Source organism: Dendropsophus ebraccatus, chromosome 5, assembly GCF_027789765.1.
Source record: "Dendropsophus ebraccatus isolate aDenEbr1 chromosome 5, aDenEbr1.pat, whole genome shotgun sequence".
In the NCBI taxonomy this organism is placed as follows: domain Eukaryota; kingdom Metazoa; phylum Chordata; class Amphibia; order Anura; family Hylidae; genus Dendropsophus; species Dendropsophus ebraccatus.
In genome coordinates this window covers 47,914,355-47,940,246 of record NC_091458.1, presented here as the reverse complement: position 1 = coordinate 47,940,246, position 25,892 = coordinate 47,914,355, and the positions used below count along the sequence as shown (strand labels likewise).

General features: G+C 45.0%; 1 protein-coding gene across 2 annotated transcripts; it reads left to right on the top strand.

The window, feature by feature from the left end:
- The first annotated feature begins 1,827 nt into the window (after positions 1 to 1,827).
- LOC138792532 (tubulin alpha chain) lies at positions 1,828 to 24,591 on the top strand. 2 transcript variants are annotated; one of them, XM_069970086.1, is made up of 5 exons: positions 1,828 to 1,845; positions 14,085 to 14,254; positions 22,636 to 22,858; positions 23,260 to 23,408; positions 23,514 to 24,591. In XM_069970086.1, the coding sequence occupies exons 2-5, from the start codon at positions 14,222 to 14,224 to the stop codon at positions 24,486 to 24,488; spliced, it is 1,380 nt and encodes a 459-aa protein (XP_069826187.1). In that variant the 5' UTR covers positions 1,828 to 1,845; positions 14,085 to 14,221; the 3' UTR covers positions 24,489 to 24,591. The 2 variants fall into 2 exon arrangements, with proteins under 2 accessions (XP_069826187.1, XP_069826188.1); XM_069970087.1 differs by lacking the exons at positions 1,828 to 1,845; positions 14,085 to 14,254 and adding an exon at positions 18,782 to 19,088.
- Positions 24,592 to 25,892: the final 1,301 nt, after the last annotated feature.

The window sequence follows — 25,892 nt, the reverse complement described above, 5'->3', positions numbered from 1 at the left end:
GTTGAATCAGTACAATGTCACAGCCAGTGATTGACCAAGCGGCCTGTCATTTCAGAGATGGGAACAAGTCCCCAAGGCAGCTGCGGTGAGTGGAGAACTAAGGATCAATGCAGCAGGACACTGAGAGAGCCTGGACAGGTAAGTATAATCTATTTTTTTTTCTTTACCCTAGCATCAGCCACACATCGCTATTACACATAGCTGTCTGATAATTTTCTTTATTACACAGAACGATAATCTGCCAAATCAGCCTGATTTGGCAAATTAATGGGCCCTAAAGAAAGTATACTGTCCATCTTGTGGATAGAAATATATGGTCATGTGAAGGAGACCTAAATACGGATGAGACAGTTATCTATCCGGACCCTAGATGGAATGCAACATATCCAATCCATATTTATTATTCCCTATAATTATTAGGAGCTGCATGTGAATGTGGTATAAAAGAATCCATTTACCTGTGTTAGCTGCAGAATATCACATGATTCTGTCATGATTTTGGCATGACATGTGACACTTACAGTAGCTGTCCATGGAGCAGAATGGCTAAAGCCTTCTGCTACCCAGTGCTTACTTTCCATCATTCCACATCTTGGAAGTATCCCTTGCGTGCAATGTTTAATGACAATGACACTGTGCAGCTATTGGACGTCATGTACGGGCGTGTTTTGCCGACACATGATGATCGGGGCTTAAACTCGCCCCTTCATTCCTAAGATCTGCATCCTTGCCACAATCCATTAAAACTAATCTTTTTTTAACATAGGTAGCTCAAAGCTTATGTTTCCTAATGCTATGCTCACACAAAGTAAAATAAAAGCCAAATACAGTAGTTAAATAGGTATAAAACACAGCCGTATTTTGAATCTAATAATATGCTAAATTAAAGTCTATGGAAAATAAGCCTTTTGTGCACACTTTGTGAAAAAATATTTTGTGTACAAGTTGTGCAAATGTCATAGACTTCAAAGTCGCATATTATTAGATTAAAAATACGGCTGTTTTATATCCTTTTCACTGCCATATTTGTTTTTTCACTTTACTGTGTGTTAACATAGCCTTAAAGGAGAAGTCCAGCAAAAATTTCTATTAAAGTATTGCATTGCCCCCAAAAAGTTATACAAATCACCACTATACACTTATTACGGGAAATGCACATAAAGTGCTTTTTTCCCTGCACTTACTACTGCATCAAGGCTTCACTTCTTGGATAAAATGGTGATGTCACTTCCTGGATAACATGGTGATGTCACTTCCTGGATAACATGGTGATGTCACGCCCCGACTCCCAGTGCTGTGCAGGCTGTGGCTGCTGGAGAAGATGATGGTAGAGGGGACACTGAGGGACACAGGGCACTGGAGGGACACTGAGCATCCCTCTGCCATCATCCTCTCCAGCAACCACAGCCGCACAGCTCTGGGAGTCGGGTCGTGACATCACCATGTTATCCAGGAAGTGAAGCCTTGATGCAGTAGTAAGTGCAGGGAAAAAAGTATATATTGGTGATAAGTATATATTGGTGATTTGTATACCTTATGGGGGCAATACAATACTTTAATAAAAAATGTCACTTCTTACAGACTTCTTTAAATCAGATTAGGGGGACCAATGCCAAAGTATTTATAAGTGAAAGACTATGGCGTAGGACCAATAACTGCATGTAGTGTGAATACAAATATGTCTCCTGAGCCTTTTCTCCTCTTGTGAGAAACAAAGTAACATTTTCACCAAGTAACCTTCCTGCATTCCAGAAGTTCTACCAGTTCCAACTGCTGGTGTTTATGTATGGAACAGTGAAAGCTGCGCTTTATATCAGGGGCCCAGAGAGCAGGAGTTACACAGAGGTAAGAATGAATATGCTTGTTTCTTCATACAAGCAGCTGATGGGGCTCTCCCCTCCAAGAGACTAAGAATATTTTCCCTGCTAGAGACCTGTGTTACATTATTCAGCAGTGTTAAGAGCTGAGCCGGGTTTAAGATTCATGACATTATTAGGAGATACAAAAATAAGTTGTTATTCTTCTTCTCTCTTTTGCTTTATCATCCATCACAGTCACAGGAAGGAATTTTGTATATAGTAGCGTAGTGAGCTTGTGTCGGCTCTGCTGGCTGGAACAGTAGACACGTTGGTACTTAAAGTGAAGGTATTGTCTAGTCTTTTTTTAACTGATTAAAGTGAGATACTTTTTTTTTTTTCAAACCTATTTCTATTTTCTAATTGTACATTTTTTTATTTAGTTTTTAGTACATTGTGGTGGGGGCAGCCATCTTGCCAGAGCTGTTGTTAACAACATGTAGTGATATGCTTTACAGCAAGCCCCATGGACACAGACACAATAGACTGACCAAGACCCTAACTAGAATGAGAACATTTGTGGGCATGCTCTGTGCCTCTGTGATCAGTACAGAACTGAAAGTCTCATCTTAAAGGGAAGCATAAAGAAGTATCCAACCTGCTGATATGTCCCTATAGGACACAGGGCTGCAGATGAAACCTGTGTGCCTTTTTTTGAATATTTGTAGTTTTTTATATGCTAATAAGGACACTGACCCCAGTGCACTGCCGCTTACCTCAATGGGCCCTCCCGCAGCTTCCTGCAAGCTGTCTGTGCATGTAATAGAACAAACAATGAGCGGGGAAGAAGGAGGTAGAGAGTGCTGCTCTGATAGGTCGGCACGCGCTTCCTCCTCAATATGATATATAATGTGTAATACGGCCTTTAGAATGTTGCAGGTTATGGGAAAGAGTTGGTGAGCGTGAAGGAAACCCTCTGAGATTATGAAGGTCACTTGAAATTCAGGACTACAAGTCATTTGGCTGTGTTCCTACATTGTGGCTGAAATCTGGTTTTCGACATGACTTCAGCTGAAAGCATTCCAATGACCATATAGTTTACTATGCAGCCACTGACAAATAAACAGGTTGTCCGGAGGCGATTTACTTCTATTAGTAAAAGTGGCCAGGTCTGTCTGGGGAAAAAAAAACTTAAGGAAACTGGACTGACTTGTATGTCAATAAGGTTACAGCCACATTTCTTCTGCAACTTGAGAACACAGACTTTTACTCAGAAACTGCACAAAGCTGCAGATGAATCAATATACTGCACATAACTTATGTATGGTGTGTTCACACAGTCAGATTGTTCATAGCAGGTAATGAAAAGAAAGGAGGAATGGATCTGCAAAGAGGAGAACCCCCAGTCTATGACCTGTGCTTTCATTATAATCTGTTTATGGCTTTGGCTTCAAAAATTGCTATTAAAAACCTGAGAGAGTGAACACACCCTAAAGGCCGTATTACACAGCCCAATTTGCTGAATAAGCAAGTGCAGATCTGCTAGATCGGCCCTCGCTTGCTGAGCCTATTACACGGCTCAACGATCGCTTGCAAGGGATGGATATATATATATATATATATATATATATATATATATATATATATTGTAAGCAATGTCCGCGCAACCCTTGCTTTTACATAGAAAACAATAAAGTATATACTTACATGTTCAAGGTCCCCCAGTTTCCTGCTCCGCGCAGCCGCCTCTGACACTTCTAGCCCCATCTCTCCAGTGACAGATGGCTCAGCCAATCACTGGCTGAGACGGACAGCCCTGCGGCCAGTGACTGGTTGACGGCCTATCAGTACAGATATGGACCCGGACGTATCATAGGTGTCTGCAGGGGGCAGGAAACGCAAGGTAAATGCTGCAGGACACCGAGGAACCCTAGACATGTAAGTATTTACTTTTGCTTACAGTGTCATCAGCCGTCAACCATCCATCGCTATTACACGTAGCAAAGTGCTGTCGGCGACTGATGAGGTTTCAACATGCTGAAAGATAACAATCTGCCGATAATCGTTTCTTCAGCTGATCATTGTCTTTATTACATAGAGCGATAATCTGCCGAATCTGCCTGATAGGGCACATTATCGCTCTGTGTAATAGGGCCTAAAGGGTTTCTCTGGGCAATATGGACTGATGAGCTGTCCACAGCATGAGCAATCTAACACCCAGCACCTACGCTGATCAGCTGTATGGCATCACATTACACATTGAATAGAGTTTTTCTCCTTTAAGAGTATAAACCCACACACCGTATATGCAGCGTATTTACTGCTGTGATACGCAGCAAATACGCAACAAATACGCAGCAGATTAGATCTAAATAACTGAACACAGCATCAAATCTTCACCATCAAATCTGCTGCGTATTTGCTGCATATACGGTGTGTGGGTTTGTACCCTTACTGTGTAGCAGTTGTGACATGTAAGTCCTGTGGATAACTCATCAGTCCATATTGCCTAGAAAACCCCTTTAAAGGCATTGACTATTGACATGTAGCTCATATTGTACAATACAGGAAGATTTGTGCAAATACCGTTATGTGATTTGTAAAACCAATCAAATTCATCAATCTGCCATCACATTTTAATCATACATTTAAAAGTCTAAAGCATCTCAGGTCATGTCATCAGAATCTCTCTAAGGGACCTTAACTGCCAGCAATCATGTCTAAATCCTTTTACACTACAATCTTTAGCTGTCTGCGGCCATAAACGTGTGCTGATCAGCAAAATTGGAGCACGCTTGCAGAGCCTGTACAAGGCACAACTAACTGAGCGCCTGGGCCGCACTAACCATTCCTGCATCACTCATGCGCCCATTTAATTTAATTGCTATCGGGCGCACATCCTGTGTTTACACATACATAGTGATTTATAGACCTGCATAAAAGCATTAAAGATGTGATCAGCCGCTGACACTTTCACACTGGCCGATTATAGGCCGAATGAGCATTTCCAGCACCACTCATTGCCTATAATCAGCCCGTGTAAAATGACCTATACAGAAGATATTTATAAAACATTTTCCTGAATTAAAAAGCCATTTGTAATTTTATTTCGGTAGATCTCTTTTAATTCTTTTCTATCCTATATTACATGTCTGTGTTTTACGCTACTCCCTTTTTCAAGTTACACAGCTTAAAGGCTCAAAGACCATAACCAAGTAATAGGATTGGGTAAGTACAAGCCTCAGGACATCACCAATTAAGATTTCTCTGAAACTTTGTGCGGAACGATCCCTAGTCAGGAGGTTGTCCATTACACCTTATTAGAGAGGATTACATATGACCATAATGCTAACAAGAGAAAACAAGATACTGTGAGGATAGTGTTACATCAGCAGGCCTTTGACTGATTTACTGCTAAGCTACAAGTACAGTGTAGCATGCCCTGTATTATCTAGGATTGTGCACATCACCTAAGGAACGTGGCAAGCTACACAACTATAGCAGGCTGCACGGGAAGACCTTTGCCACTTTTCCAACGATTTTGAGCAGCTTGATAAATATAACATTTGATGTATCTGCACTGATAAATGTGTCCCATAGCACATGCTGAGGCAGATATCCGCAAGAAAGTGTGAATAAACAGCAGGAAAAATGTTTTAATGGCTAAAAGGCAGACGCCCCAGCATTTATAGCTTGGAATCAGTGCATTTTTATAAGGCTCCCAGCTGTCTGACAAGTAGAGACACAGCGCTCTAAGACAAATCAATCAATATCTACAGCAATCAATGGAGGCGAGCAGCAATACCAAGTGACCCAGTAAGATGATCAGTGAGACAGAGCGCATCCTGCAGCAGGGCGGTGAATACAGATTATGAATCACTCTCACTGGTTTGGAAGGTCAGCTATCCATGCTGGCATGTACTGTACTTGGATACACACTGATAAGATACATGCTGTTTGTGTTTTGGACAAACAAAAGAATATTATTTGATCTGCAGTGGATTTTACAGCGAAATCTGCTGCGGATCCCTTGCCGGTTATTTTCAATGAGAATACATACTCGCAGCGGGATTGACATCCTGCTGTGAGTAAGTGACGGCCCACTTTACACCCCACCTGGGGTATACATTACCTGCTCCACGCTCCGGCTTGCTTTGGGGGCTCCTAGCATCTCAAAGTCCCATATAGCCAATCAGTGGCTGCGGTGGGGCAGCGCACTGATTGGCCGAGCGGGACGTCCAGCCGGGAACCCCCGAAGCAAGCCGAAGCAGTTAATGTATGTACCACCTTTCTGTCACTTACATACTTGCAGTGGGATGTCAATATGTATTCTCATTGAAAATGACCGGCAAGGGATCCGCAGCAGATTTTGCTGCGAACTTGCAGCGTTAAATCCGCTGGGATCCAGTGTATGTGTTTCTACCCTTAAAGAATGTATAAAAACCTGCATGTTTAGGTTTGATTAACCCTTCAAAGTGGTGTTTGTATTGCTCTCACTGCTGTTATTGGGCCCCTGACAGCTCTCTCTATAGTGCATAGCTATTTCTCCTTCTCACCATTGAAGAGGGTTAGATCAGATTTAAACTGTTTATCAGTAGCACATACAGGGCTTTTTTCCCCCTTACTTGTATGGCCAATCATTGCACTGCACATACTCCACTCTGCAATGTCATGACATAGTGAAAGTGCACTTAACAAGCTGGCACAGCACTGATGATTTAAACAGTATAGTACTATAGATGGCATGTGAAGAGTGAAAGGGTTACTGATGCACTGGCTTCGCAAGATGCTACTAGAGAATAACTAAAACCGCAGTAGCAGCATAGCAAAAAGGGGTTACAATAAGAAATGAACTGCTGGTGATTATAATGAGGATGACAAGCTAAAGGAAGGGAGAGGAGAAGATTACACTGTAGCAAAGTGAAGATACACCAGTAGGTACACTGGTCTTTACACAGCTTTACAGAGCTTTGTAAGTGTTAAAGAAGAAATGAAAGAATCACTTTACCTTTTCAAGCTCAGTTTCAGCAGCAGCAGGCAGAGAAGTTATACATCTAGAGGTCATGACTTTAGAGATGTTTTTCTGGGGTAAAGAATTAATTTACAAATATGTTAAAGATCAAACATTCTTTTAAATGGAGAGCAGTTATTTAAAACAACATCGACTATTTAAAGTCCGGGCAAATCGATTTTTTAAACAAGTGCTGGGGAGGATAAAAGAAACAACATGCCCTTACCTCCCCAGCTTTAGCATTGGTGGCTGTGTACCGCTGCTTTGGTTCCTGGATGATTCTTCTTTAAGCCCAGGCTTTGAATCATGACACAGTTCAAAGCTATTGTGGTTTTTGGTGGAAAATACAACAAAACTGCATGTTGAGGTTTTAAAACGACTCTCTACCCACAAACTACCCCCCTCCTAACCGCTTGTACCTTCAGATCTGTCCTGGGGTCCGTTCGGCAGGTGATGCAGTTATTGTCCTAAAAAAATACTTTTAAACTTGCAGCCCTGTGTCAAATTGGTGTGGCCTAGAGTGTCTGTGCCCAGGCTTGCACCACCTCTCTGTCCCTCCTCCCCACCCTCTTCACCATTAGGAATGCCCCTGGGCAGGTTTTTTTCTATTCATCAGTTGTCTGAAAACTGCACAGGTGCCTTAACAATGCAACACATGTGCAGTGTTCACACAGGTGATGAATAGGAGAATACCTGCCTGGGGCATTCCTAATGATGAGGAGGGCAGGGAGGAGGGACGAAGAGGTGGTGCAAGCCTAATGCACAGACACTCTAGGCCTTGCCAATTTGAGAAAGGGCTGCAAGTTTAAAAGTTGTTTTTTAGGACAATAACTGCATCACCTGCCGAACAAACCCCAGGACAGATCTTGGATTAAAAGCAGCTATCCGGAGGTACAAGTGGTTTGGGGGGCAGATTGTGGGTACAGAGTGGCTTTAAAGATGAGGAAAGTTGACAAATCTACAAATAAAAGATTTCTGGACATTTATCCACAAATCTGGACACTGCTGTGGACATCATCATTATCAAAATATGGTGCTGTCCATAGCAACCCATCAGATAGATCGTGTTTGTTATAAGCAAATGCCCCACTTTTCATTTGCACAAGTTTTCATAAAACTCAGCAAACTCATAAATTAGCTAAAGATGCGGGGGGAAGTTTAATGGGGTGAGGGGAATAAGCAGCTGTAAAACATAAAACACCTCTGAGAAAGATTATCCCTCTTGGATCAAAGGCCCACTCCTCATTTCCAATGACAAGAGGAAATTATGATATCCAATGATAGCATCATATCATCATTAGTATAATACCAAAGTTTGTTATACATACATAAACTTCTGTGCCAAATGGTCATAACATTAACTTAGGCTGGGTTCACACTACGTATATTTCAGCCAGTATTGTGGTCCTCATATTGCAACCAAAACCAGGAGTGGATTAAAAACACAGAAAGGATCTGTTCACACAATGGTGAAATTGAGTGGATGGCCGCCATATAAAAGTAAATAACGGCCATTATTTCAATATAACAGCCATTGTTTTAAAATAACAGCAAATATTTGCCATTAAATGGCGGCCATCCATTCAATTTCACCATTGTGTGGACAGATCCTTTCTGAGTTTTTAATCCACTCCGGGTTTTGGTTGCAATATGAGGACCACAATACTGACTGAAATATACATAGTGTGAACCCAGCCTAAAGGTTTTTTCTCAGACATTTAACATTGATGGCCTATTCACTGGCTTTTGTCAATCAAAGAGCCCTGATTCCTTTATATCATGCATGACGTACAATCATATATAATCTTATGCTAATAGTCCACCTAACAGAGACAGGCTTAGAGAACCCCCTACTAGACCGAACCTCCAACCCATGCATTCTCTCCATATCATACCCTCCTGTTGGAATCCACCTCTGAAGGTCTGCCTCCATTCACAGCAATATGGGAAAGGGAGATGCAGGAATCCATCATTGTATATAAATGGCATAAGGCTTTTAGGTTCTCTCACAAGTTGCCACTGGCATGTTCAGCCCAGGAGAGGAATTATAAGCCACTCTCAGGGTGGTACAGGTGCCCACTACATTTGATCTTTCCCTTGGTCCCGGAGACTAGTTAGTTCTGTGGAGCCTGGAGGGGTACTATGCTTCACGTATGGTGGTAATGTCCAGCTCTCCAACCAAAGTCTTCTCAGTCTATGAGTTGATGTCGGAGACTGCACTTACACAGTCTCCAAAAATTGCTCTTACCGGGCTCTAATTCTGCTATAAAAAAGGCCTTGTTGTGACATCTCTTGGTGGCTGCTCGAGCAGTCAACCCTAGACACTGGAAGGATAATAATCCTGCTACAGTGCCGGAATGGGTCTATGACATTAACTTAAAGGGGTACTCCGGACGGAAGTTATTTTTTTAGAGTATGGCCAGGATAAGGGTGGAAATAGAGGCCCTCGGTTACTTATCTCCCCAGTTCCAGCCTTGGGTCCCGGATTGCGCCGCCCCCTTCTCCCGTGCAGCCGTCGCTTCCTGGTATGAGCTGCAGCTTAAGATGTGACTTCTCAAGGCAGCTCAGCCATTCAGTGGTCGGAGCGGAGTCCCGCCTCGGGCGCCGAATAGCTGGGCTGAGCCGGACAGGAGAACGGGGTGGGAGATCCGGGACCTGGCGATGGAACCGGGGAGGTAAGTGACCGGCGGCCTCTATTTCCACCCCTTCCCCGGCCATACCCTAAAAATAACCCCCACCCGGAGTACCCCTTTAATTAAAAGAATGGAGGATCTGGTGATGGAGAAGGATGACTCTCCTTCCAGCGTCCAATAAACTTGGGCACCTTGGATTAACATTCCTGGATTCCTGGATCAACAACATTTTCACTTGTTGGTGAGTTAAGACATCATTGCAATTTATTTTATTTTTTTGTGTCATATGTGTACATTCTGTATATATAGATGGTTATGTTTATGTATATATATTTTTTGTTGAGGTTTTGTGTACCCTGATTACAGGAAAATGTTTGTGTTTTTGTTACATGTGATGTGTGTATTTTTATAGATATTACGAAATTATAAAGATTTAATATAATTAAACTGTTCCGACTTCTTTGAGTTGGATGGGCTACAGTATGTCCAAGGTCATTGTTCTGCTGAAAAGGTGAACCTCTTTCCAAGGCCTTCTCATCAGGTTTGTAGTTGTGCCATGTTCTTTCCATTTGTTATAATGGTGCTTTATGGGATGTTCATAGTATATGTTCTTGTAACCCAACCCTGATCTGTCCACAACTTTGACAGCACCTGGGTCTCAAAGTGTCACTGTCTTATATATAATTTTATATAATTATATAATGCCATTATCTGCATTCAAAAAGACTTTTCTTAGGTCCCCTCCCTTCTTCCTCTATCTTATCCACTGCTCATTATCAGGAAATCTTGACTCTTTTACATCAGTCGAGCCCTGTCTAACCTATGGAGAGGGGAGGAGGGGGGGGGCAGGAGGGAGATTAGTAGCCAGCAGAGGGCACAGAACAAAGGATTACACAGTGGGACCTGTGTGAAATCCAGTATTCAGAGGTCAGAGAGGTCAGTGCTGACTTCAGAGGAGAGAGCCTGGTGATGTAGCTGTAAATTAACTCTTTGTTGTCCTGTTTTGGTGCCTCATCTCCTTCAACCCCTCCCCTCTCCATAAGAGAACCATGAAGATGGGGGGGGGGGAGAGCTCCAAACTACTTTTTAATGATAATTTCATGCATTTTTCAGCTAATAAACCCAATTACAAAGTTTCTTAAAATCGGCTGTACTATTGATTTCTGCAAAAATTTAAATTTAACCGACAGTGACACTTTAATGTTGCTGCTTAGTGTTTCTAAACAGCAAAAATCCTCTAATCATTGTCTTCTCCTATTAGGCTATGTTCCCACAATGTAAAAATAAGGGCAAATAATGGCTGTTGTTGTTAATGATCAAACAGTTGCCTGTTTATTTAGCACCTGTGATTTAATCCTGCATTTCCTTAGTTTTCTCTCTGGGTCCTAATGCTTTTTTTAATCAAAATTATTTATATTGAAGGTATATGTTTTTTTTATTAACAACAAACAAAAACTCCCCAGAGGGCATACCCTCCGACCCATACCCTCCCTCCCCCTCTCCCCCACCCCCCAGTCCTTCCAGTTCCACAGTCTTCGTGACCATATACAAAGTGCAACAGTCCACAGATCTTGACATTATTCCACCGCATGAGTATTTCCGGATATTAAACTGAACCGAGAAAACCATTAAAGGCAAAATACAAAAAAGAGGGGCCTGACTAGGCCGAACCCTGCACACCTTCCGCTGACAAGCAGGAATAAGATACTGACAATGATAATATAGACCGTCCCTCCTACCCGTACAGCATATGTCCCAGCTCATGTGCGAGAACCTGGAGACACTAGTTCAGGGATAGCCATCCATCTTCCCCAAAGTTTCTCAAACTTTTTGTTAGCTTTTCGTTGCTCATATGCGTACCTCTCTATGCCTATCAACCAATTAACCTTTCCCACAAATTCCGATACCGAAGGAGGGGTCTCGTCTAGCCAATGCTGTGCAGTGAGCTTACGCGCCATGAACAAAATACGGGCTACTGCAGTTTGTTCTTCTATAGGGCCAATATCTGCCTCCCATTTTTCCCGCAACATAAGTGGAAATCTATCTAGATATAATGTGTCTGTATAAGCAGGATATAAGTGCCTTAGTGGACTCTGACTCCCCTACAATATTCATTGGTGGCAGATATTGTACTCCCGATACAAGTAGTTCCCCTTCCGCCTCACATGCTTGACGTAGTTGTAAATACTTTGAGTAATAAATTGAGTGTGGGGTAGCACAAATTGACTTTGTAGTTGGTCAAACCGTTTCAGCTGTCTACCATCGTACAATTGCATTACTTTTCTAATTCCCGTGTCTCTCCAGGCGGAAAACCCCTCCAGGAAGTATAATTCTCGCAACCATGGAGTGGGTCCTAAAGCTTGCCTGTTGTTTCTGCTACAGAAAGTTAGTCTAGGGCTTTTAAAGGAATATTTGCAGGGACAGTAGTGAAGCTTAGTGGTATATGGTGTAAGGGTAGAGTTCAGGGAAAGATTAGGAACAGCTATCCTGTGCAAATTGGATACACCCTTTTCCAAAAAAAAGCAGTCTTTTTTTTTTTTTTTTTGGAGGGTAAGCTTTCCACAACCCAGATTCAAATCTATGATAACAGCTTGAAACGGTTTGCGAAACGCTCATAAGAGGAGGTTCCATTGTCTGGCAGAGGCAACTCATCCTACTAGTATTTGCCTCAGAAAAAAAACTGTTGAGACGTTGCTATGTGTTCATGCTAGTTTTTGGGAGCTTGAAAAAAGGTAGCCCCCAATTAGGGGGGTTATCTCAAGACCAAAAGTTATTTCCTATCCCCCACTAATAAGCTAGTTACCCCCTGTCATTCTCCTGACAGTTACTGAAGGAGTATGGCCACCTTAACAGCTACTAACTGGTGTGTGCCATATTACCCACTAGCTTTTGCCAAGTGGCAATCTATGACTGCAAACTACATTTGCAGAAAGCCATCTAGTAACCCATAGTAATTGTTGACATTGACCTTTTGGAATAATGTACACAATAGTCATACTCCTGATGTGGGGTAGCATAATGTACAGTAGCCGAATCCCTGTACTCTTCATTCCAGGTACATTCACAGCTTGGTGTTACTTTGATTTGGTCATGAAATATAAAGTGTCCCAGGTGCTGTTTTTTTTTTCTCTACAACAGTACAATGCTAGGTTACATGTTTCTTGTGCTACTATGGCCTGCAGCATCTCTGGGCTTGTATTGGAAAGGGAGCTGCCAGCAGCCGGTCCTGTGATTTCTGTGCCCAAGTGCAGAACATTCCTCAGCAACATTAATAACCTCATTGATAGCATGCCAAGGCGTGAAGATTCGTGCATACATACATTTATTTCAATAAATTGAAATGTTTTGAATATTTTGTTTGCATTTTCCCATCATTTGCATATCATAACACATCTATCAATCCTGTGATTTTGCACAATTCTGTGACTTGCCCTTCATGGTGTTGCAATTTAAATGTTGAGAGTGTTTGTTTATGTGTATTGTTTTTCCAAAGGTCCTCAGGAGTCGAAAGCAACCTTCTCTACTGTGTCTACACCAAAGTCTTAGGGCCATATTACACTGCCCCATGACTAGTGTAAGCGAGTGGCAATCTGCTAGATTAACGATCGGGTATCAAGGGCTGTGTATATATTTATATCATTAGTGATGTCTGTGCAGCCCTTGCTTTACAATTGTAAAATAATTAACTTTATAGATACCTCTCCACGTTCCCTGGTGCCCTTCTAATTTCTGTCCGCTCCTTGCAGCCATTGCTAGCATGTCTAAGGGCCCTATTCCACCGGACGATTATCGTTCAGATTATCGTTAAATCGTTCGAATCTAAACGATAATCGTTCGGTTGAAATGCAGTAACGATTAACGACGAACGAGAAATCGTTGATCGCTTTATAAGACCTGGACCTATTTTTATCGTTGCTCGTTCGCAAAACGTTCGCAAATCGTTCGCATTGAATAAGACATCGTTCGGTCGTTCGCAATAGATACGAACGCAATAGCGAAGAAATACGTTAGAAGAAACGATCGCAATTACGATCATAAGTAACGATTATCGTTCCATGGAAATGAGTGAACGTTTTCAGGTCTTTCGCAATAGCGGTCGTTTGAGATCGTTAATCGTTAACGATTATGCTAACGATAATCGTCCGGTGGAATAGGGCCCTAAGCTAGTCTCTGAAGTGACAGCCAATCACTGGCTGAGACTGGACATGGCTGCGGCCAGTAATTGGCTAAGTGCCCTGTCACCCTGAAGTCTGCAGTGGCTGCTGAGAGTGGGCAGAAACTAGAAGGACACCGCAGAACTCGGACAGGTAAGTATATAGTTTATTATTTTCTTTACATATTCATGAGCGGCACAACGCTATTACACGTTGCGAGGCACAACCAGCAGTAGATTATTTTTAAGGAAGTTGAAATGATCGATTCTTTGACTTATAGTTGCATTTGTATTACACGTAGCGATAATCTGCCGAATCGTTCTGAAATAATGAAACGGCAAAACAGACTTTCCACAGTTACGTATAACACTGGATGAAGAGGCTGGTCCGGCCTCGCAATGTGTAATGTTTTTATACATATTTTTATGAATAAATTCATTTTAGTGTTTTTCTGCACCATGAAGCACTGTTCTCTTTTGTTTTTTTTCAGTTATTACGGTCTCTTCCTTCTAGAAATACTTGTTTTGGGGACTGTAGTAAGATCACAAAGAAAAAAATTCTGCTCAGGCTGCTGTAAAATTGCCAAAAAAGACACAACTTCTCCTTCCTCACACTCCCACCATTTCCATGGAGCCTGGTTCTGCTGCGCTGCACTTCCGGGTAAGTTATGTCACATGCGTTAAAATTGTGATCATTGTTGGTGAAAGGTTTTCAGGTCGACCATCAGGCCTCTTGTGGAGACACTGTGACAGAAGTCTTCAGCTATGGAATAATGACAAGTGATCATAGTTGCTACGTCCAGACTGAGATTCCATTGAGGCAATTTACAAGCGGTTGCTATGAGGCTAATGTTATCCCTTAAATAATGCAGTCTACAGTCAAGGGTCCTGCAAACGGTGCTATAACATCTAACAGTGTCATCCATAAGTGTGTCAGGGGACTGCCAGGCTTATAACTATAAGGCCCGGCCATCTCAATTCTACCATATATGCTTTTTTATTATCCAGCGCTACAAAAACATGGCCACTTTCCCCCCTACTGTTGTCTCCAGTTCAGTTGCAATTAAGCTCCATTTACTTCAATGGAACTGAGTTTCAAAACCCCACCCAAACTGCAGACAACAGTAGGGGGAAAGTGGCCATGTTTTTGTAGCAGTGGATAACCCCTTCAAATAGGTCACCGAATCACCATGACATATCCACTTTAAAACAAGCTGAGGAGTCATAGTCTATTCAGGTTATCATTAAATATAACGCTCTCCCAGATTTAATCCCTACATAAAATATACCTATAATAATAATACTTTATACTCTAGCCCAGAACTGGTCAAACATAGAATTAGATCAGGTATAGTGTCATATAATTGTCCTACTAACTTTAGACAAGGACACAATTAAAAGGGAGTTGCTTAAAAAAAAAAAAAAGTACCATAATATATGTTTGTATATGGTCGTTCAGGAGGGAATTTATCATTGCAACTTTTTCACCTCCCTTTTTCAGCCAGCCCTTTCTCTCTGCTGACCATCTCAGTAAGACATCTTTAGGGTAGTTTCACACGTACCGGATACGCAGCGGATTTCGTGAATCCATGTAGTGTGAAGGTCTATGGAGCAGGGCTCCAGACTAAAAAATTTACCTGGGAGCCATTGGCTCCTAACCTGAAAAATTTAGGCGCCAAATAGAATATTTGGTCGCCAACATTTTAAACCATGTAAAATTAATGTTATGTTAAATGGGACTCACTGTGTGCAGAGGCCACGGCAGCATCCTCCTCCTTTAGATCCTTTCTTTTCTTAGTTTGAAAACGTTCAACATGGAAACTTGCAACTTGACAACCATATACAGTCTGACTCAGTACTTCAGCTTCACTTGGCTAGCCTTTTAATGAGGCTTACTCTTCTGAACTTGAACTTAAAGGGAACCTGTCGACCCCCGTGCCGGGGTGACAGGCTCCCAACCCCCCGTTAGAACCCCCTATACTCACCTCATCGCGCCGGGTCCCGCTTCTGAAGATGGTCGGGTCACGGAGATCTCAGCCGCTGCAGCCCGGCGTGCGCTGAGAGATGAGTCCAACGCTCAGAGAATGACGGGAGAGTCCAGCGCTCTGTCATTCTCTATGAGCATTGGACTCATCTCTCAGTGTGCGCGCCGGGCTGCAGCGGCTGAGATCTCCGTGACCCGACCACCTCCAGAAGCGGGACCCGGCGCGATGAGGTGAGTATAGGGGGCTCTAACGGGGGTTGGGAGCCTGTCACCCCGTCACCGGGGGTGACAGGTTCCCTTTAAAAGCTTGCAACAGTCTATACATACTGAGCTAGACTTATGACTGCAGCCATAGTGACCCCCCACAAGATGTGTATATAGATATATCTCTCACCTAGTGACTAATGCAAGTGACCCCCTACAATACAGACACCTGAGGGGCCCTGATAATAATAATTGTGCATATATCTATCTCCCAGTGTCTGCAGCCAGTTTGCCCTACACTTATAGATGGCCCCCTCCCCTTATAGATGACCCCCTCTACCCCCATTATAGATGCCCCCTCCTCCCCCCCATTATAGATGCCCCCTCCTCCCCCCCATTATAGATGCCCCCTCTTCTCCCCCCTTATAGATACCCCCTCCCCTTATAGATGGCCCCCTCCTTTTATAGATGACCCCCTCTACCCCCATTATAGATGCCCCCTCTCCCCCCCCATTATAGATGCCCCCTCTTCTCCCCCCCCTTATAGATACCCCCTCCCCTTATAGATGGCCCCCTCTCCCCCCCTTGAAGATGGCCCCTCTTCTCCCCCCATTATAGATGCCCCCCCCTTTCCTCTATGCTAAGCAGTATTTAAAAAAAACAAACACACAAACTCACCTGACAACCCGCTCCCCCGGCGATCCTCTTCTTCTTCAGGCGCTGTCCCCGGCTGATGCGCGACTGCCGGGGGTGCCCCATCCTATCCCCGGCAGCGCGGCGCGTCAGTGAGCTCCCTGTACGCCGGGGCTGTGACTTCTGACACAGGAAGCGTCTCTGACGTGCGCTTCCTGTGCCGGAAGTCAGGGTCCCAGGCAGCTCACTGATGCGCCGCGCTGCCGGGGATAGGATGGGACACCCCCGGCAGCCGCGCATCAGCCGGGGGCCCGGACTTAAAGAGACAGCGCGCCGCCGCTGGGGCCAGTCGCAAATGGCGCCCAGATTAGTAAATCTGGGCGCCATTTGCAAAATTTCAGTCGCATTGGCGACCATTTTGGTCGCCATCTGGAGCCCTGTGGAGTTACATATCTGCAGCGGAATTTTCATTCCACTGCAGATATGTGACCCGGCCCCTATAACCCCCCGCAGCCCCTGGCCCGGAGTATACATTACCTGCTTGGCGCAGCGGCTGGTGTGAGGCTCCCATCGGTCCCCATCAGCCAATCAGTGCTGCTGTGCACTGATTGGCTGATGGGGAACGAGGGGAGCCAGGAGCCTCACACACAGCCGTGGTGCCGAGGAGGTAATGTATACTCCGGGCCAGAGGCTGCGGGGGGGTTAAAGGAGCTGGGTCACATACTGGCAGCGGAATGAAAATTCCGCTGCAGGTATGTGACCCATTCAACTTCACACTACCAGGAATCCGCAGCGGATTTTACTGCAAACTCGCAACGTGAAATCGGCTGCAGATCCGGTACGTGCGAAGCTACCCTGAGTCTGAACAGTGGTCATATGTGCAAACTTCCACTCCATTCAATGTCTATGGGACTGCTGGAGACACTGCTAACCTGCTGTGATGCCCATGTGTTACGGTGGTACCTACAAGCTGTGCCATTCCTACCATTTGCTTGAAATGACCTCGACTGTAACACCAAACACAGCCCAGGGGCAAGAAGAGTGAGAGAAAGCAGCAACCTCATACAAAACCTCACAAAGGGGGGAGTCTAATGTGTGTGACTCTTCGAATGGGGATTGGTGGATATTTTGTTCCAATGTCTTGTTAATGATTTATTAAAATGTAGCACTGCCACAGTGAAATTAAGCAAAAAGTCGCAAAAAAAAACAAAAAAATGTCAAAAGTATATTCACCTGGTACAGACCAGACATAGGGCTGCACCAGTTTGTGTGAATTTTTGCAGCACACCCCATATAGTATATGCCCCCCCCTGTAGCACACCCCATATAGTATATGCCCCCCCCTGTAGCACACCCCATATAGTATATGCCCCCCTTGCAGCACACCCCATATAGTATATGCCCCCCTTGCAGCACACCCCATATAGTATATGCCCCCCCCTGCAGCACACCCCATATAGTATATGCCCCCCCTGCAGCACACCCCATATAGTATATGCCCCCCTTGCAGCACACCCCATATAGTATATGCCCCCCCCTGCAGCACACCCCATATAGTATATGCCCCCCCTGCAGCACACCCCATATAGTATATGCCCCCCCCCTGCAGCACACCCCATATAGTATATGCCCCCTTTGCAGCACACCCCATATAGTATATGCCCCCCTTGCAGCACACCCCATATAGTATATGCCCCCCTTGCAGCACACCCCATATAGTATATGCCCCCGTGTGCAGCAGACCCCATATAGTATATGCCCCCCTGTGTAGAACACATATAGAATAACCCCCCTGCTGTGCAGCATCCCCATCAAGAAACAACCAGTGCAGACAGCCCAGAGTCAGTAGGTGACTCCATTTGACCAGTCTCCACAACAGTATACATGGCATCCCATTCTTGGCCGGATACCTGTGATGGAGGTGCAAAACACAATGTGAATTGAGCCTAAGAGCCCTATTACATGGAGCGATGATTGCCCGAATCAGGCGGATTATCGCTCTGTGTCATAGAGATAACAATCAGCCAATAAACAGCTGATCATATCTTTTGGTGTCATTTTGTGTCACTTTCTGTGAGATTTCAAGATATCAATGACAGCTTTGAAAACTGCCTGAAAAACCACATCAAAATCCGCCCCTAAACCTCTCACTGCAGTGTGCTGCTGGGGCAGAACATGAAGGTGATGCTTGTGCATGACACAGCACAGATCTTCTGCGCTTTGCTTATAACAAATAAAGTTATTCCACTCCAAACAGTGGAGGATGACGGTTGTCCTCAGAGCCCGCGATATCGGGTCATGCCCATGTTTGGAGTTACAGAGGAGCGGACCTGGGCAGCTGCACAGCCCTGATAAGCCTCTCTCCTGCCGCTGCAGCCTCTCATCGCGTAACCCTGCCGCTTCCGGCCGCCGCTGCGCTCGGCTCTGTGCTTTACGTTTTCTTTCGAATGTTCGAAGGAACCAATAGCTGCACCACCGGAGCACCCCCGCCCATCCCTCTAGAGTGCGCCCGCCCGCCTGACGTCACTGCAAAAAGTTGTTAAAAGGTCGCGTCCAAAGCGCATTCCAGGGCAGTTCTTACCGAGACTCCTAACTGTCGGCCGGTGAGAATCCAGACTTCTTGGACCGCTCGAGCTCTGGTCTTTCTTTGAACGTACATTACTGAGCAGTCATGGTAAGTGATGTGAGCGCTCCGGCGCCTTGTCAGTCACGGCATCCTCAGTAAGCGCGGGAAGCGCCCCTCCTAGACTCCCCGGATGGCGGCTCCGCTATTCCTGGCGCGCGCTTCTCGGCTCCTCCACCACGAGCTTGTGCGCCCTTTTTCTGGGACCACTTGGCGCACGTGCCGCGCCTCCCTCCTCATCTCCGTGCAGTCGGCGCTGCCCGCCGCCATATTTGAGGTTTCCTACAGGACCGGGGCTGCTTCGTGTAAGCTTCTATAGGTTGGGCTATGGAGGTGTCAGGCTGGCGGGCGGTCACGTGACCCTGCTAGAGGAGGACAAGGTTAGGTGGGCAGAGACTCCTCCATCACACGCCGGGTACTGTGCGCCCCGCAGAACAATGCGCCATGTGGCCTCGTCCAGTCACAGAGGAAGCTCTGGGGGCTCCGCTCCGTCATCCTTCCTGCGGTAACGGAAGTCAGGATGCTGGTGTGAACAGAGCCGCGTTATGAACCTTTAGGTTCTTGTATTGGAGCCAACAGCTGGCAGGGCATGCTGGGACTTGTAGTTTTTCTACAGATTGCAGACTTGTGGCTATTTGTTTTTATCAGGGCATGCTGGGAGTTGTAGTCACAGGGTGGAGATTGCTGCTCTTGGGGCTGGAAGTGAACAATGCCGCAGGATGTCCCTATGGGAAGCACAGGACTAGCATATACTGCCATTACTGCTATTCAATGCGGTTGCTGTGTGAATGGAGCCTAATGGGACAGGATTCTTATGTTTCTACTAGGGTGTTATATGGGGCTGGCAGAACACTAGGGCCCTGTTCACACACAACCGATGACATGTGATTCCCATACACATCAGAGGGTCTTCTGCCAGCCCCAGTACATATGGTGGATGTTACATCAGACAGTATGGTCAGTCCATTGGAAAGAGAATGTGCTGCTGGCATGTACCATGGCGCGGCACCCATGCTGTATAGTGAGCCGCTGTGCGCTAACAAGCTTTGCCTACTCAGACTAATGTAATAACCTGGTATATAGACCTGCAGAGAGGTCTCCATCCAGGGAAGCAGGGCTCAGGGGTCCTATAGGAATATAGAACCTCCCTGTATAGGGCTGGACATTAGGTAGTAAGGATACTGGGCCATCTGCAGCTATGTGCTGTGAATGGGGTCTTGGCTTGGTGGTCTCCTTATTGCCCTGTAAGTAACCCTAGAAGAATGTGTGTATAGCGATCTAAGGTGTGTGCCCTAGGATTAGGTCATAGCTTCCCTCCCGCTGCTGCTGCGTACCACACATGACTCATGGTCTGCTCACTGCAGATACATCGCCAGGAGGCGCAGGACTTCCGGGGTCACTGCTGGAGCATGTACACTGCAGATAGAGCGGCTACACAGGGGTGGGCCATCTGATCGGCAGGCGATAGAGGATCATATGATGTGCCTTCTGTTCCTGCACGTGGCTCTTATATAAGCAGTGATTATTACGTCACAGGGTGTGCCAATATTGGTAGTGAATATTAATATACATTTATGCTACATTAGATGACATCTAGGAATGGATAGTATCAGCAGAACTCCTGGCACTCCCTGCGGCTGGTGCAGGGGAATTTCAGAAACCTTAGACATGTTAAAGGGGTTATCCAGCGCTACAAAAAACATGGCCGCTTTTCCCCCTACTGTTGTCTCCAGGTCAGGTGTGGTTTGCAATTAAGCTCCATTTACTTCAATAGAACTGAGTTCCAAACCCCACCCAATCCGGAGACAAAAGAGGGGAAAAAGTGGCCATGTTTTTGTAGAGCTGGATAACCCCTTTAAAAGTTTAGATTGGTTGTGGCCGGGGATCACCGTAACAAGTGGCGAGAAGAGCTCCAATGCTTCATCTCCACTGATTAACCCTTTCAACATGTCTGACAGGTCCATATTTTTCATATGACAGGGATATTCATACCTTGAAATAAATAATTATAAAAATTACAAGGCAGGAAGAACTGATGTAACGGAGTTATAGCAAACGTCGCTGTGGACGGACATGCTCCCCCATAAGCCCCCACCTGTTTTGTAAAAAGAGTAAGAGTGCCCCCCCCCCCCCCCCCCCCCCCCCCATAGTGCAGGCTTGCTTTTTCGGCCACATCTGTGTATGGCACACAGCATAGAGTTCACATTGAGGGCCGCTCTGTGTGTACATGAACTCTGTGTAGACACGTGCTTCATGTCTGCTTCAGCTTCACTATAGTGTGGTTAATCCTGTTGCTGCCGGTCTGGCATTCCTCAGTGAGTCAGTGACGAGAAATTTGCTGGTTTCAGCCGGTTTATAGTGTAGAACAAAAATTAGTATGTGAAGCATATGATTAAGCTTGGCCGAGCAGAACAATAGGGACAGACTAACTTGGGAGTGCCAGGGACACTGGGGCAGAACATTCATCAATTGAGCTTTGTGTATAGAGCTGGAAGCTGCTCGGGTGGCTGCAAAAACACATTTTAAAGTTGGACAAATGTAGTCCCATCCCCAGTACTTGGTATATAAAGCATTGGTTGGGGTTAGTCTCCTTATTCTTGGCAGACAGGAAATATGGACAGGTGGTTGGCTCTGGTGCCATGCTATGTCTATAGTCTCTGGCGTGTGATGTGCAAAAGATCAAAGTGTCTATTGTTTGATCCTCGATATGGGGGGGGGGGTAGTTAGTGAGTGCGATGCAGCCTCTAAGTTTTAGGGTGTTCTCAGTTTTCAGGGTGGTAAATAATTGGAATGTCCGCATCCTTAAAGGGGTTGTCCAATTTTAAGTGTTTATTTTGACTAATCACTGTTTAACTACTTGCTGTCCACAGCAATTCTCTCACTGCCCCCCCAAATACACAATCTTTCTGGTTTAGTGGCCCGTGACATAACTTCCTGCTCCAGTGAGCTCCTATATTCCACATTCATGGGCCCACGGTTAGGATTCCTTGCCTGATATATGGGACTTCCCCAGAACAGGAAGTTTGAGATCACAGGTCACCTGATCATGTAAAACAGACACACTTTTGGAGTATAAGTTTATTCCCAATTGGACATGTGCTCTATCTATAGAATTGAGGGAGTGAAGGGCCCTGTGATCTCGTGACCCCCAAAGTCTCCAATGGATGGAGCTGTGGGTCGTGCTTGCACGCTTCATTTCTATTCATTCTATATGGAACCACCCGAGATGGGCGAAAGCTGCACTTGTCTATCTTCAGTGGATCTATAGAGAATGAATGGAGCGGAGGTGTGCAAGTGCATCTGCATCCCAGTTCTCTATTGTGTTGGGTCTCAAGTGTTTGGAACCCCCTCAGTCTCTTAGCTGCCAACTAACGTTATTCTCACATATGTGATTAGCCAACAAATAAGCATTTGTATGTTAGGCTGCTGTGCCTTCTACATGGAGCCATAATCTGTCTCTTCAGCCAATAATCATCTCATGTAAAAGAACTTTAAATAGCTTTTTCTGAATGAGGCTTATCGTGATTAGTCATTCACTGTAATGGGTGTAGTCCAATCTGACTGCATTAGATATTTATCATCTGTTTCTCCTCCGCAGCGTGAGTGTATCTCTATCCACGTTGGTCAGGCTGGTGTGCAGATCGGTAACGCCTGCTGGGAGCTATACTGCCTGGAACATGGCATCCAGCCTGATGGGCAGATGCCCAGTGACAAGACCATCGGAGGAGGGGATGATTCCTTCAACACTTTCTTCAGTGAGACTGGAGCTGGCAAACATGTTCCCAGGGCTGTGTTTGTGGACCTGGAGCCCACAGTCATTGGTAAGTTACTGTTCATTCTGTACCCCACAATTAGACTTTCCATGAGTTGCCTTGTCATGAATGGAGTGTGCAGTTGAGTCACATTATGACGCTAGCCAATATCCAGAGTAACCAGTGTGCAACATTCTATCAGGGTGACATGCCACTTTGTCTTCCCTGAGATGGATGAGATCTTCCTTTAAGTCAGTTGGCATGTATCTGTGTAAAGTATCTGTAAAGATGGATTCATACCCAAATCAGTGGAGGGTGCCTTCCACATGGATGAGTGGGCCTAGAGACCTATTATATTTTCGCCAGCTCCCAATGCAAGACTGCTGATGATGCACGTGGTGATAATGTGCCTTGGTTAGCAACATTGACTTTAGAATTCATGCTTGAAAGTTGCCTCTTTTCTTCTACAGATGAGGTACGCACTGGTACATACCGCCAGCTGTTCCACCCAGAACAACTGATCACTGGAAAAGAAGATGCTGCCAACAACTATGCCCGTGGTCACTACACTATTGGCAAGGAAATCATTGATCTGGTGCTTGACAGAATCCGCAAGCTGGTAAGTGGCTTAGTGTTGTGATTATGTGGTAATTGGTCACTGATGGCATATTAATGTCACTGATGGAATATTAATGTCACTTACGGTAACTTTATTTTCCTACAGGCTGACCAGTGCACAGGTCTTCAGGGTTTCCTGGTCTTCCACAGCTTCGGTGGTGGCACTGGATCCGGCTTCACCTCTCTGCTGATGGAACGTCTCTCTGTAGATTATGGAAAGAAGTCAAAGCTGGAATTTGCTATCTACCCAGCTCCCCAAGTGTCCACTGCTGTTGTTGAGCCCTACAACTCCATCCTCACCACTCACACCACCCTGGAGCACTCTGACTGTGCTTTCATGGTAGACAATGAGGCCATCTATGACATCTGCCGTAGAAACCTAGACATTGAACGCCCAACTTATACTAATCTTAATCGCCTTATTAGTCAGATAGTGTCCTCTATTACAGCCTCCCTTAGATTTGATGGGGCCCTGAATGTAGATCTGACAGAGTTCCAGACTAACTTGGTGCCCTATCCTCGTATCCACTTCCCTCTTGCCACCTATGCCCCAGTTATCTCAGCAGAGAAAGCCTACCATGAGCAGCTGACAGTAGCTGACATAACTAATGCTTGCTTTGAGCCAGCCAACCAGATGGTGAAATGTGACCCACGTCATGGTAAATACATGGCTTGCTGCCTGTTGTACCGTGGTGATGTGGTGCCCAAAGATGTTAATGCAGCTATTGCCACCATCAAAACTAAGCGTAGCATCCAGTTTGTGGACTGGTGCCCAACTGGTTTTAAGGTTGGTATTAACTACCAGCCACCAACTGTGGTTCCAGGTGGGGATCTGGCCAAGGTACAGCGTGCTGTGTGTATGCTCAGCAACACCACTGCTATTGCAGAGGCCTGGGCTAGACTGGACCATAAGTTTGATCTTATGTATGCTAAGCGTGCCTTTGTGCACTGGTATGTAGGTGAGGGTATGGAGGAGGGAGAGTTCTCCGAGGCCCGTGAGGACATGGCTGCCCTGGAGAAGGATTATGAAGAAGTTGGAGCAGATAGCGCTGAAGCTGAGGATGAAGGCGAAGAGTATTAAACATTAGTTTGAAATGTGCCTTTTCCCCCTGAAGTTAAAGCTTTTCATCCTGTATGTTTTTTAAATAAAGTGCCATTTTAAATATGGTTCCTCATAAGTTCAATTTGAAGTTGCAAAAATTTCTCAAATAAGCTGCTAAAATCTTATGCTCTAAACCGTGTAATAGAAAGTAACAACTGTTAACTATATTCCATTGAGGATGACGACAGATACAATGCTGGAGTCTTAGCCTGTTACTTTAATACTTTGCATTTATTGGCTATACCTCAGCATGGTTTTATAGACATTGTGTCAGGAGTTCCCCATCAATCTTCATTTGGAAAAGTGAGGACATTACAACCAGCCAGGTCTTGGCTGGGGAAATGTAAAATTGGTGTCTGTTTTAGGGATTGGCCAGTCGTGATTTAAGGCTACTTATGAACAGAAATGGGAGTGATGACAGCATGTATGGGTAGAGTTTTCTGTGTGACTTTTTAAAGGGGGTTTTCAGTGAAAACTTTAACTTAGGTGGCATTCACACGTTCTGTGTTCCGCACGGTCGTGGAAGGCCTGTACCGGAGTCTGTCTCTGATATGCTGCTGAGAAAGGGGGAACTGTACAGATGTGCTGCGTTCTGTGAGGAACACAGAATGTGTGAATGCGGCCTTAGTGTTCCAATAACAATCATGTAAGTTTCCTGTCATTCCTCACATTTATGGTTTAAAAACAAAAAACAACCCATTGCTACACATTTAGGTGTTTTGCAACTGGTTCTTTTGCATTGCCACACTTGTCCTCTCCACTGCAATTCAATGATGGATCTGAGCCGCTGGAAGGAATTGCCTGCCTACATCACATCATTGAACACAGGCTTGTTGTTTTTCACTGTTGGCTGCTAGCATGTCTGAATTTTACCTGCTAGGACTTGCAAGCAATGTAGATTAGATATTAGGTTTCCACATCAGAGTGTGAATTCTTAATGTACACACTCTTATGTTGGCCACAGTGGAGGCCATGAGGATTTGCATTAGGTGTAACCACGTCATATAATAATCTGGCTGGTGTATGGGTAAATGAAAAGCTTTGCTAGTGTGACATTATCTGACGGCTGTTGGTTCAGTCAATAGAACCACAGTCAGATGGATAGGTGCTTCAGATGTGTGATTATACCATGCTGTCACCAGAAGCGCACCCTTCAGCCTGGAGGTACATCGGCAAGTTCGATCTTTAGGCAATTGAAATATGATTTTTGACATTTTTTTTCTTAGAATGGTGGTTTCTGCTCCTGGTTTAGGCTTGCACTAATAATTCTTGCATGTGAAAGCAGCCTTAGGTCAGTGTCCGATATGCATAGTGCGGTAGTGTCTGTAATCTCCCTATAGTTTACCTTTTGTGCACACCCTATGTAATGGCAATAGACCTGAC

What these genes read in the sequence shown, in the direction of transcription:
- LOC138792532 (XM_069970086.1), top strand. Translation starts at nt 14,222, where the DNA reads ATGGAGCCTGGTTCTGCTGCGCTGCACTTCCGG. An exon ending in CTGCTGCGCTGCACTTCCGG is followed by an intron (nt 14,255 to 22,635) that starts GTAAGTTATGTC and finishes TCTCCTCCGCAG; the next exon opens with CGTGAGTGTATCTCTATCCA. An exon ending in CCTGGAGCCCACAGTCATTG is followed by an intron (nt 22,859 to 23,259) that starts GTAAGTTACTGT and finishes TTTCTTCTACAG; the next exon opens with ATGAGGTACGCACTGGTACA.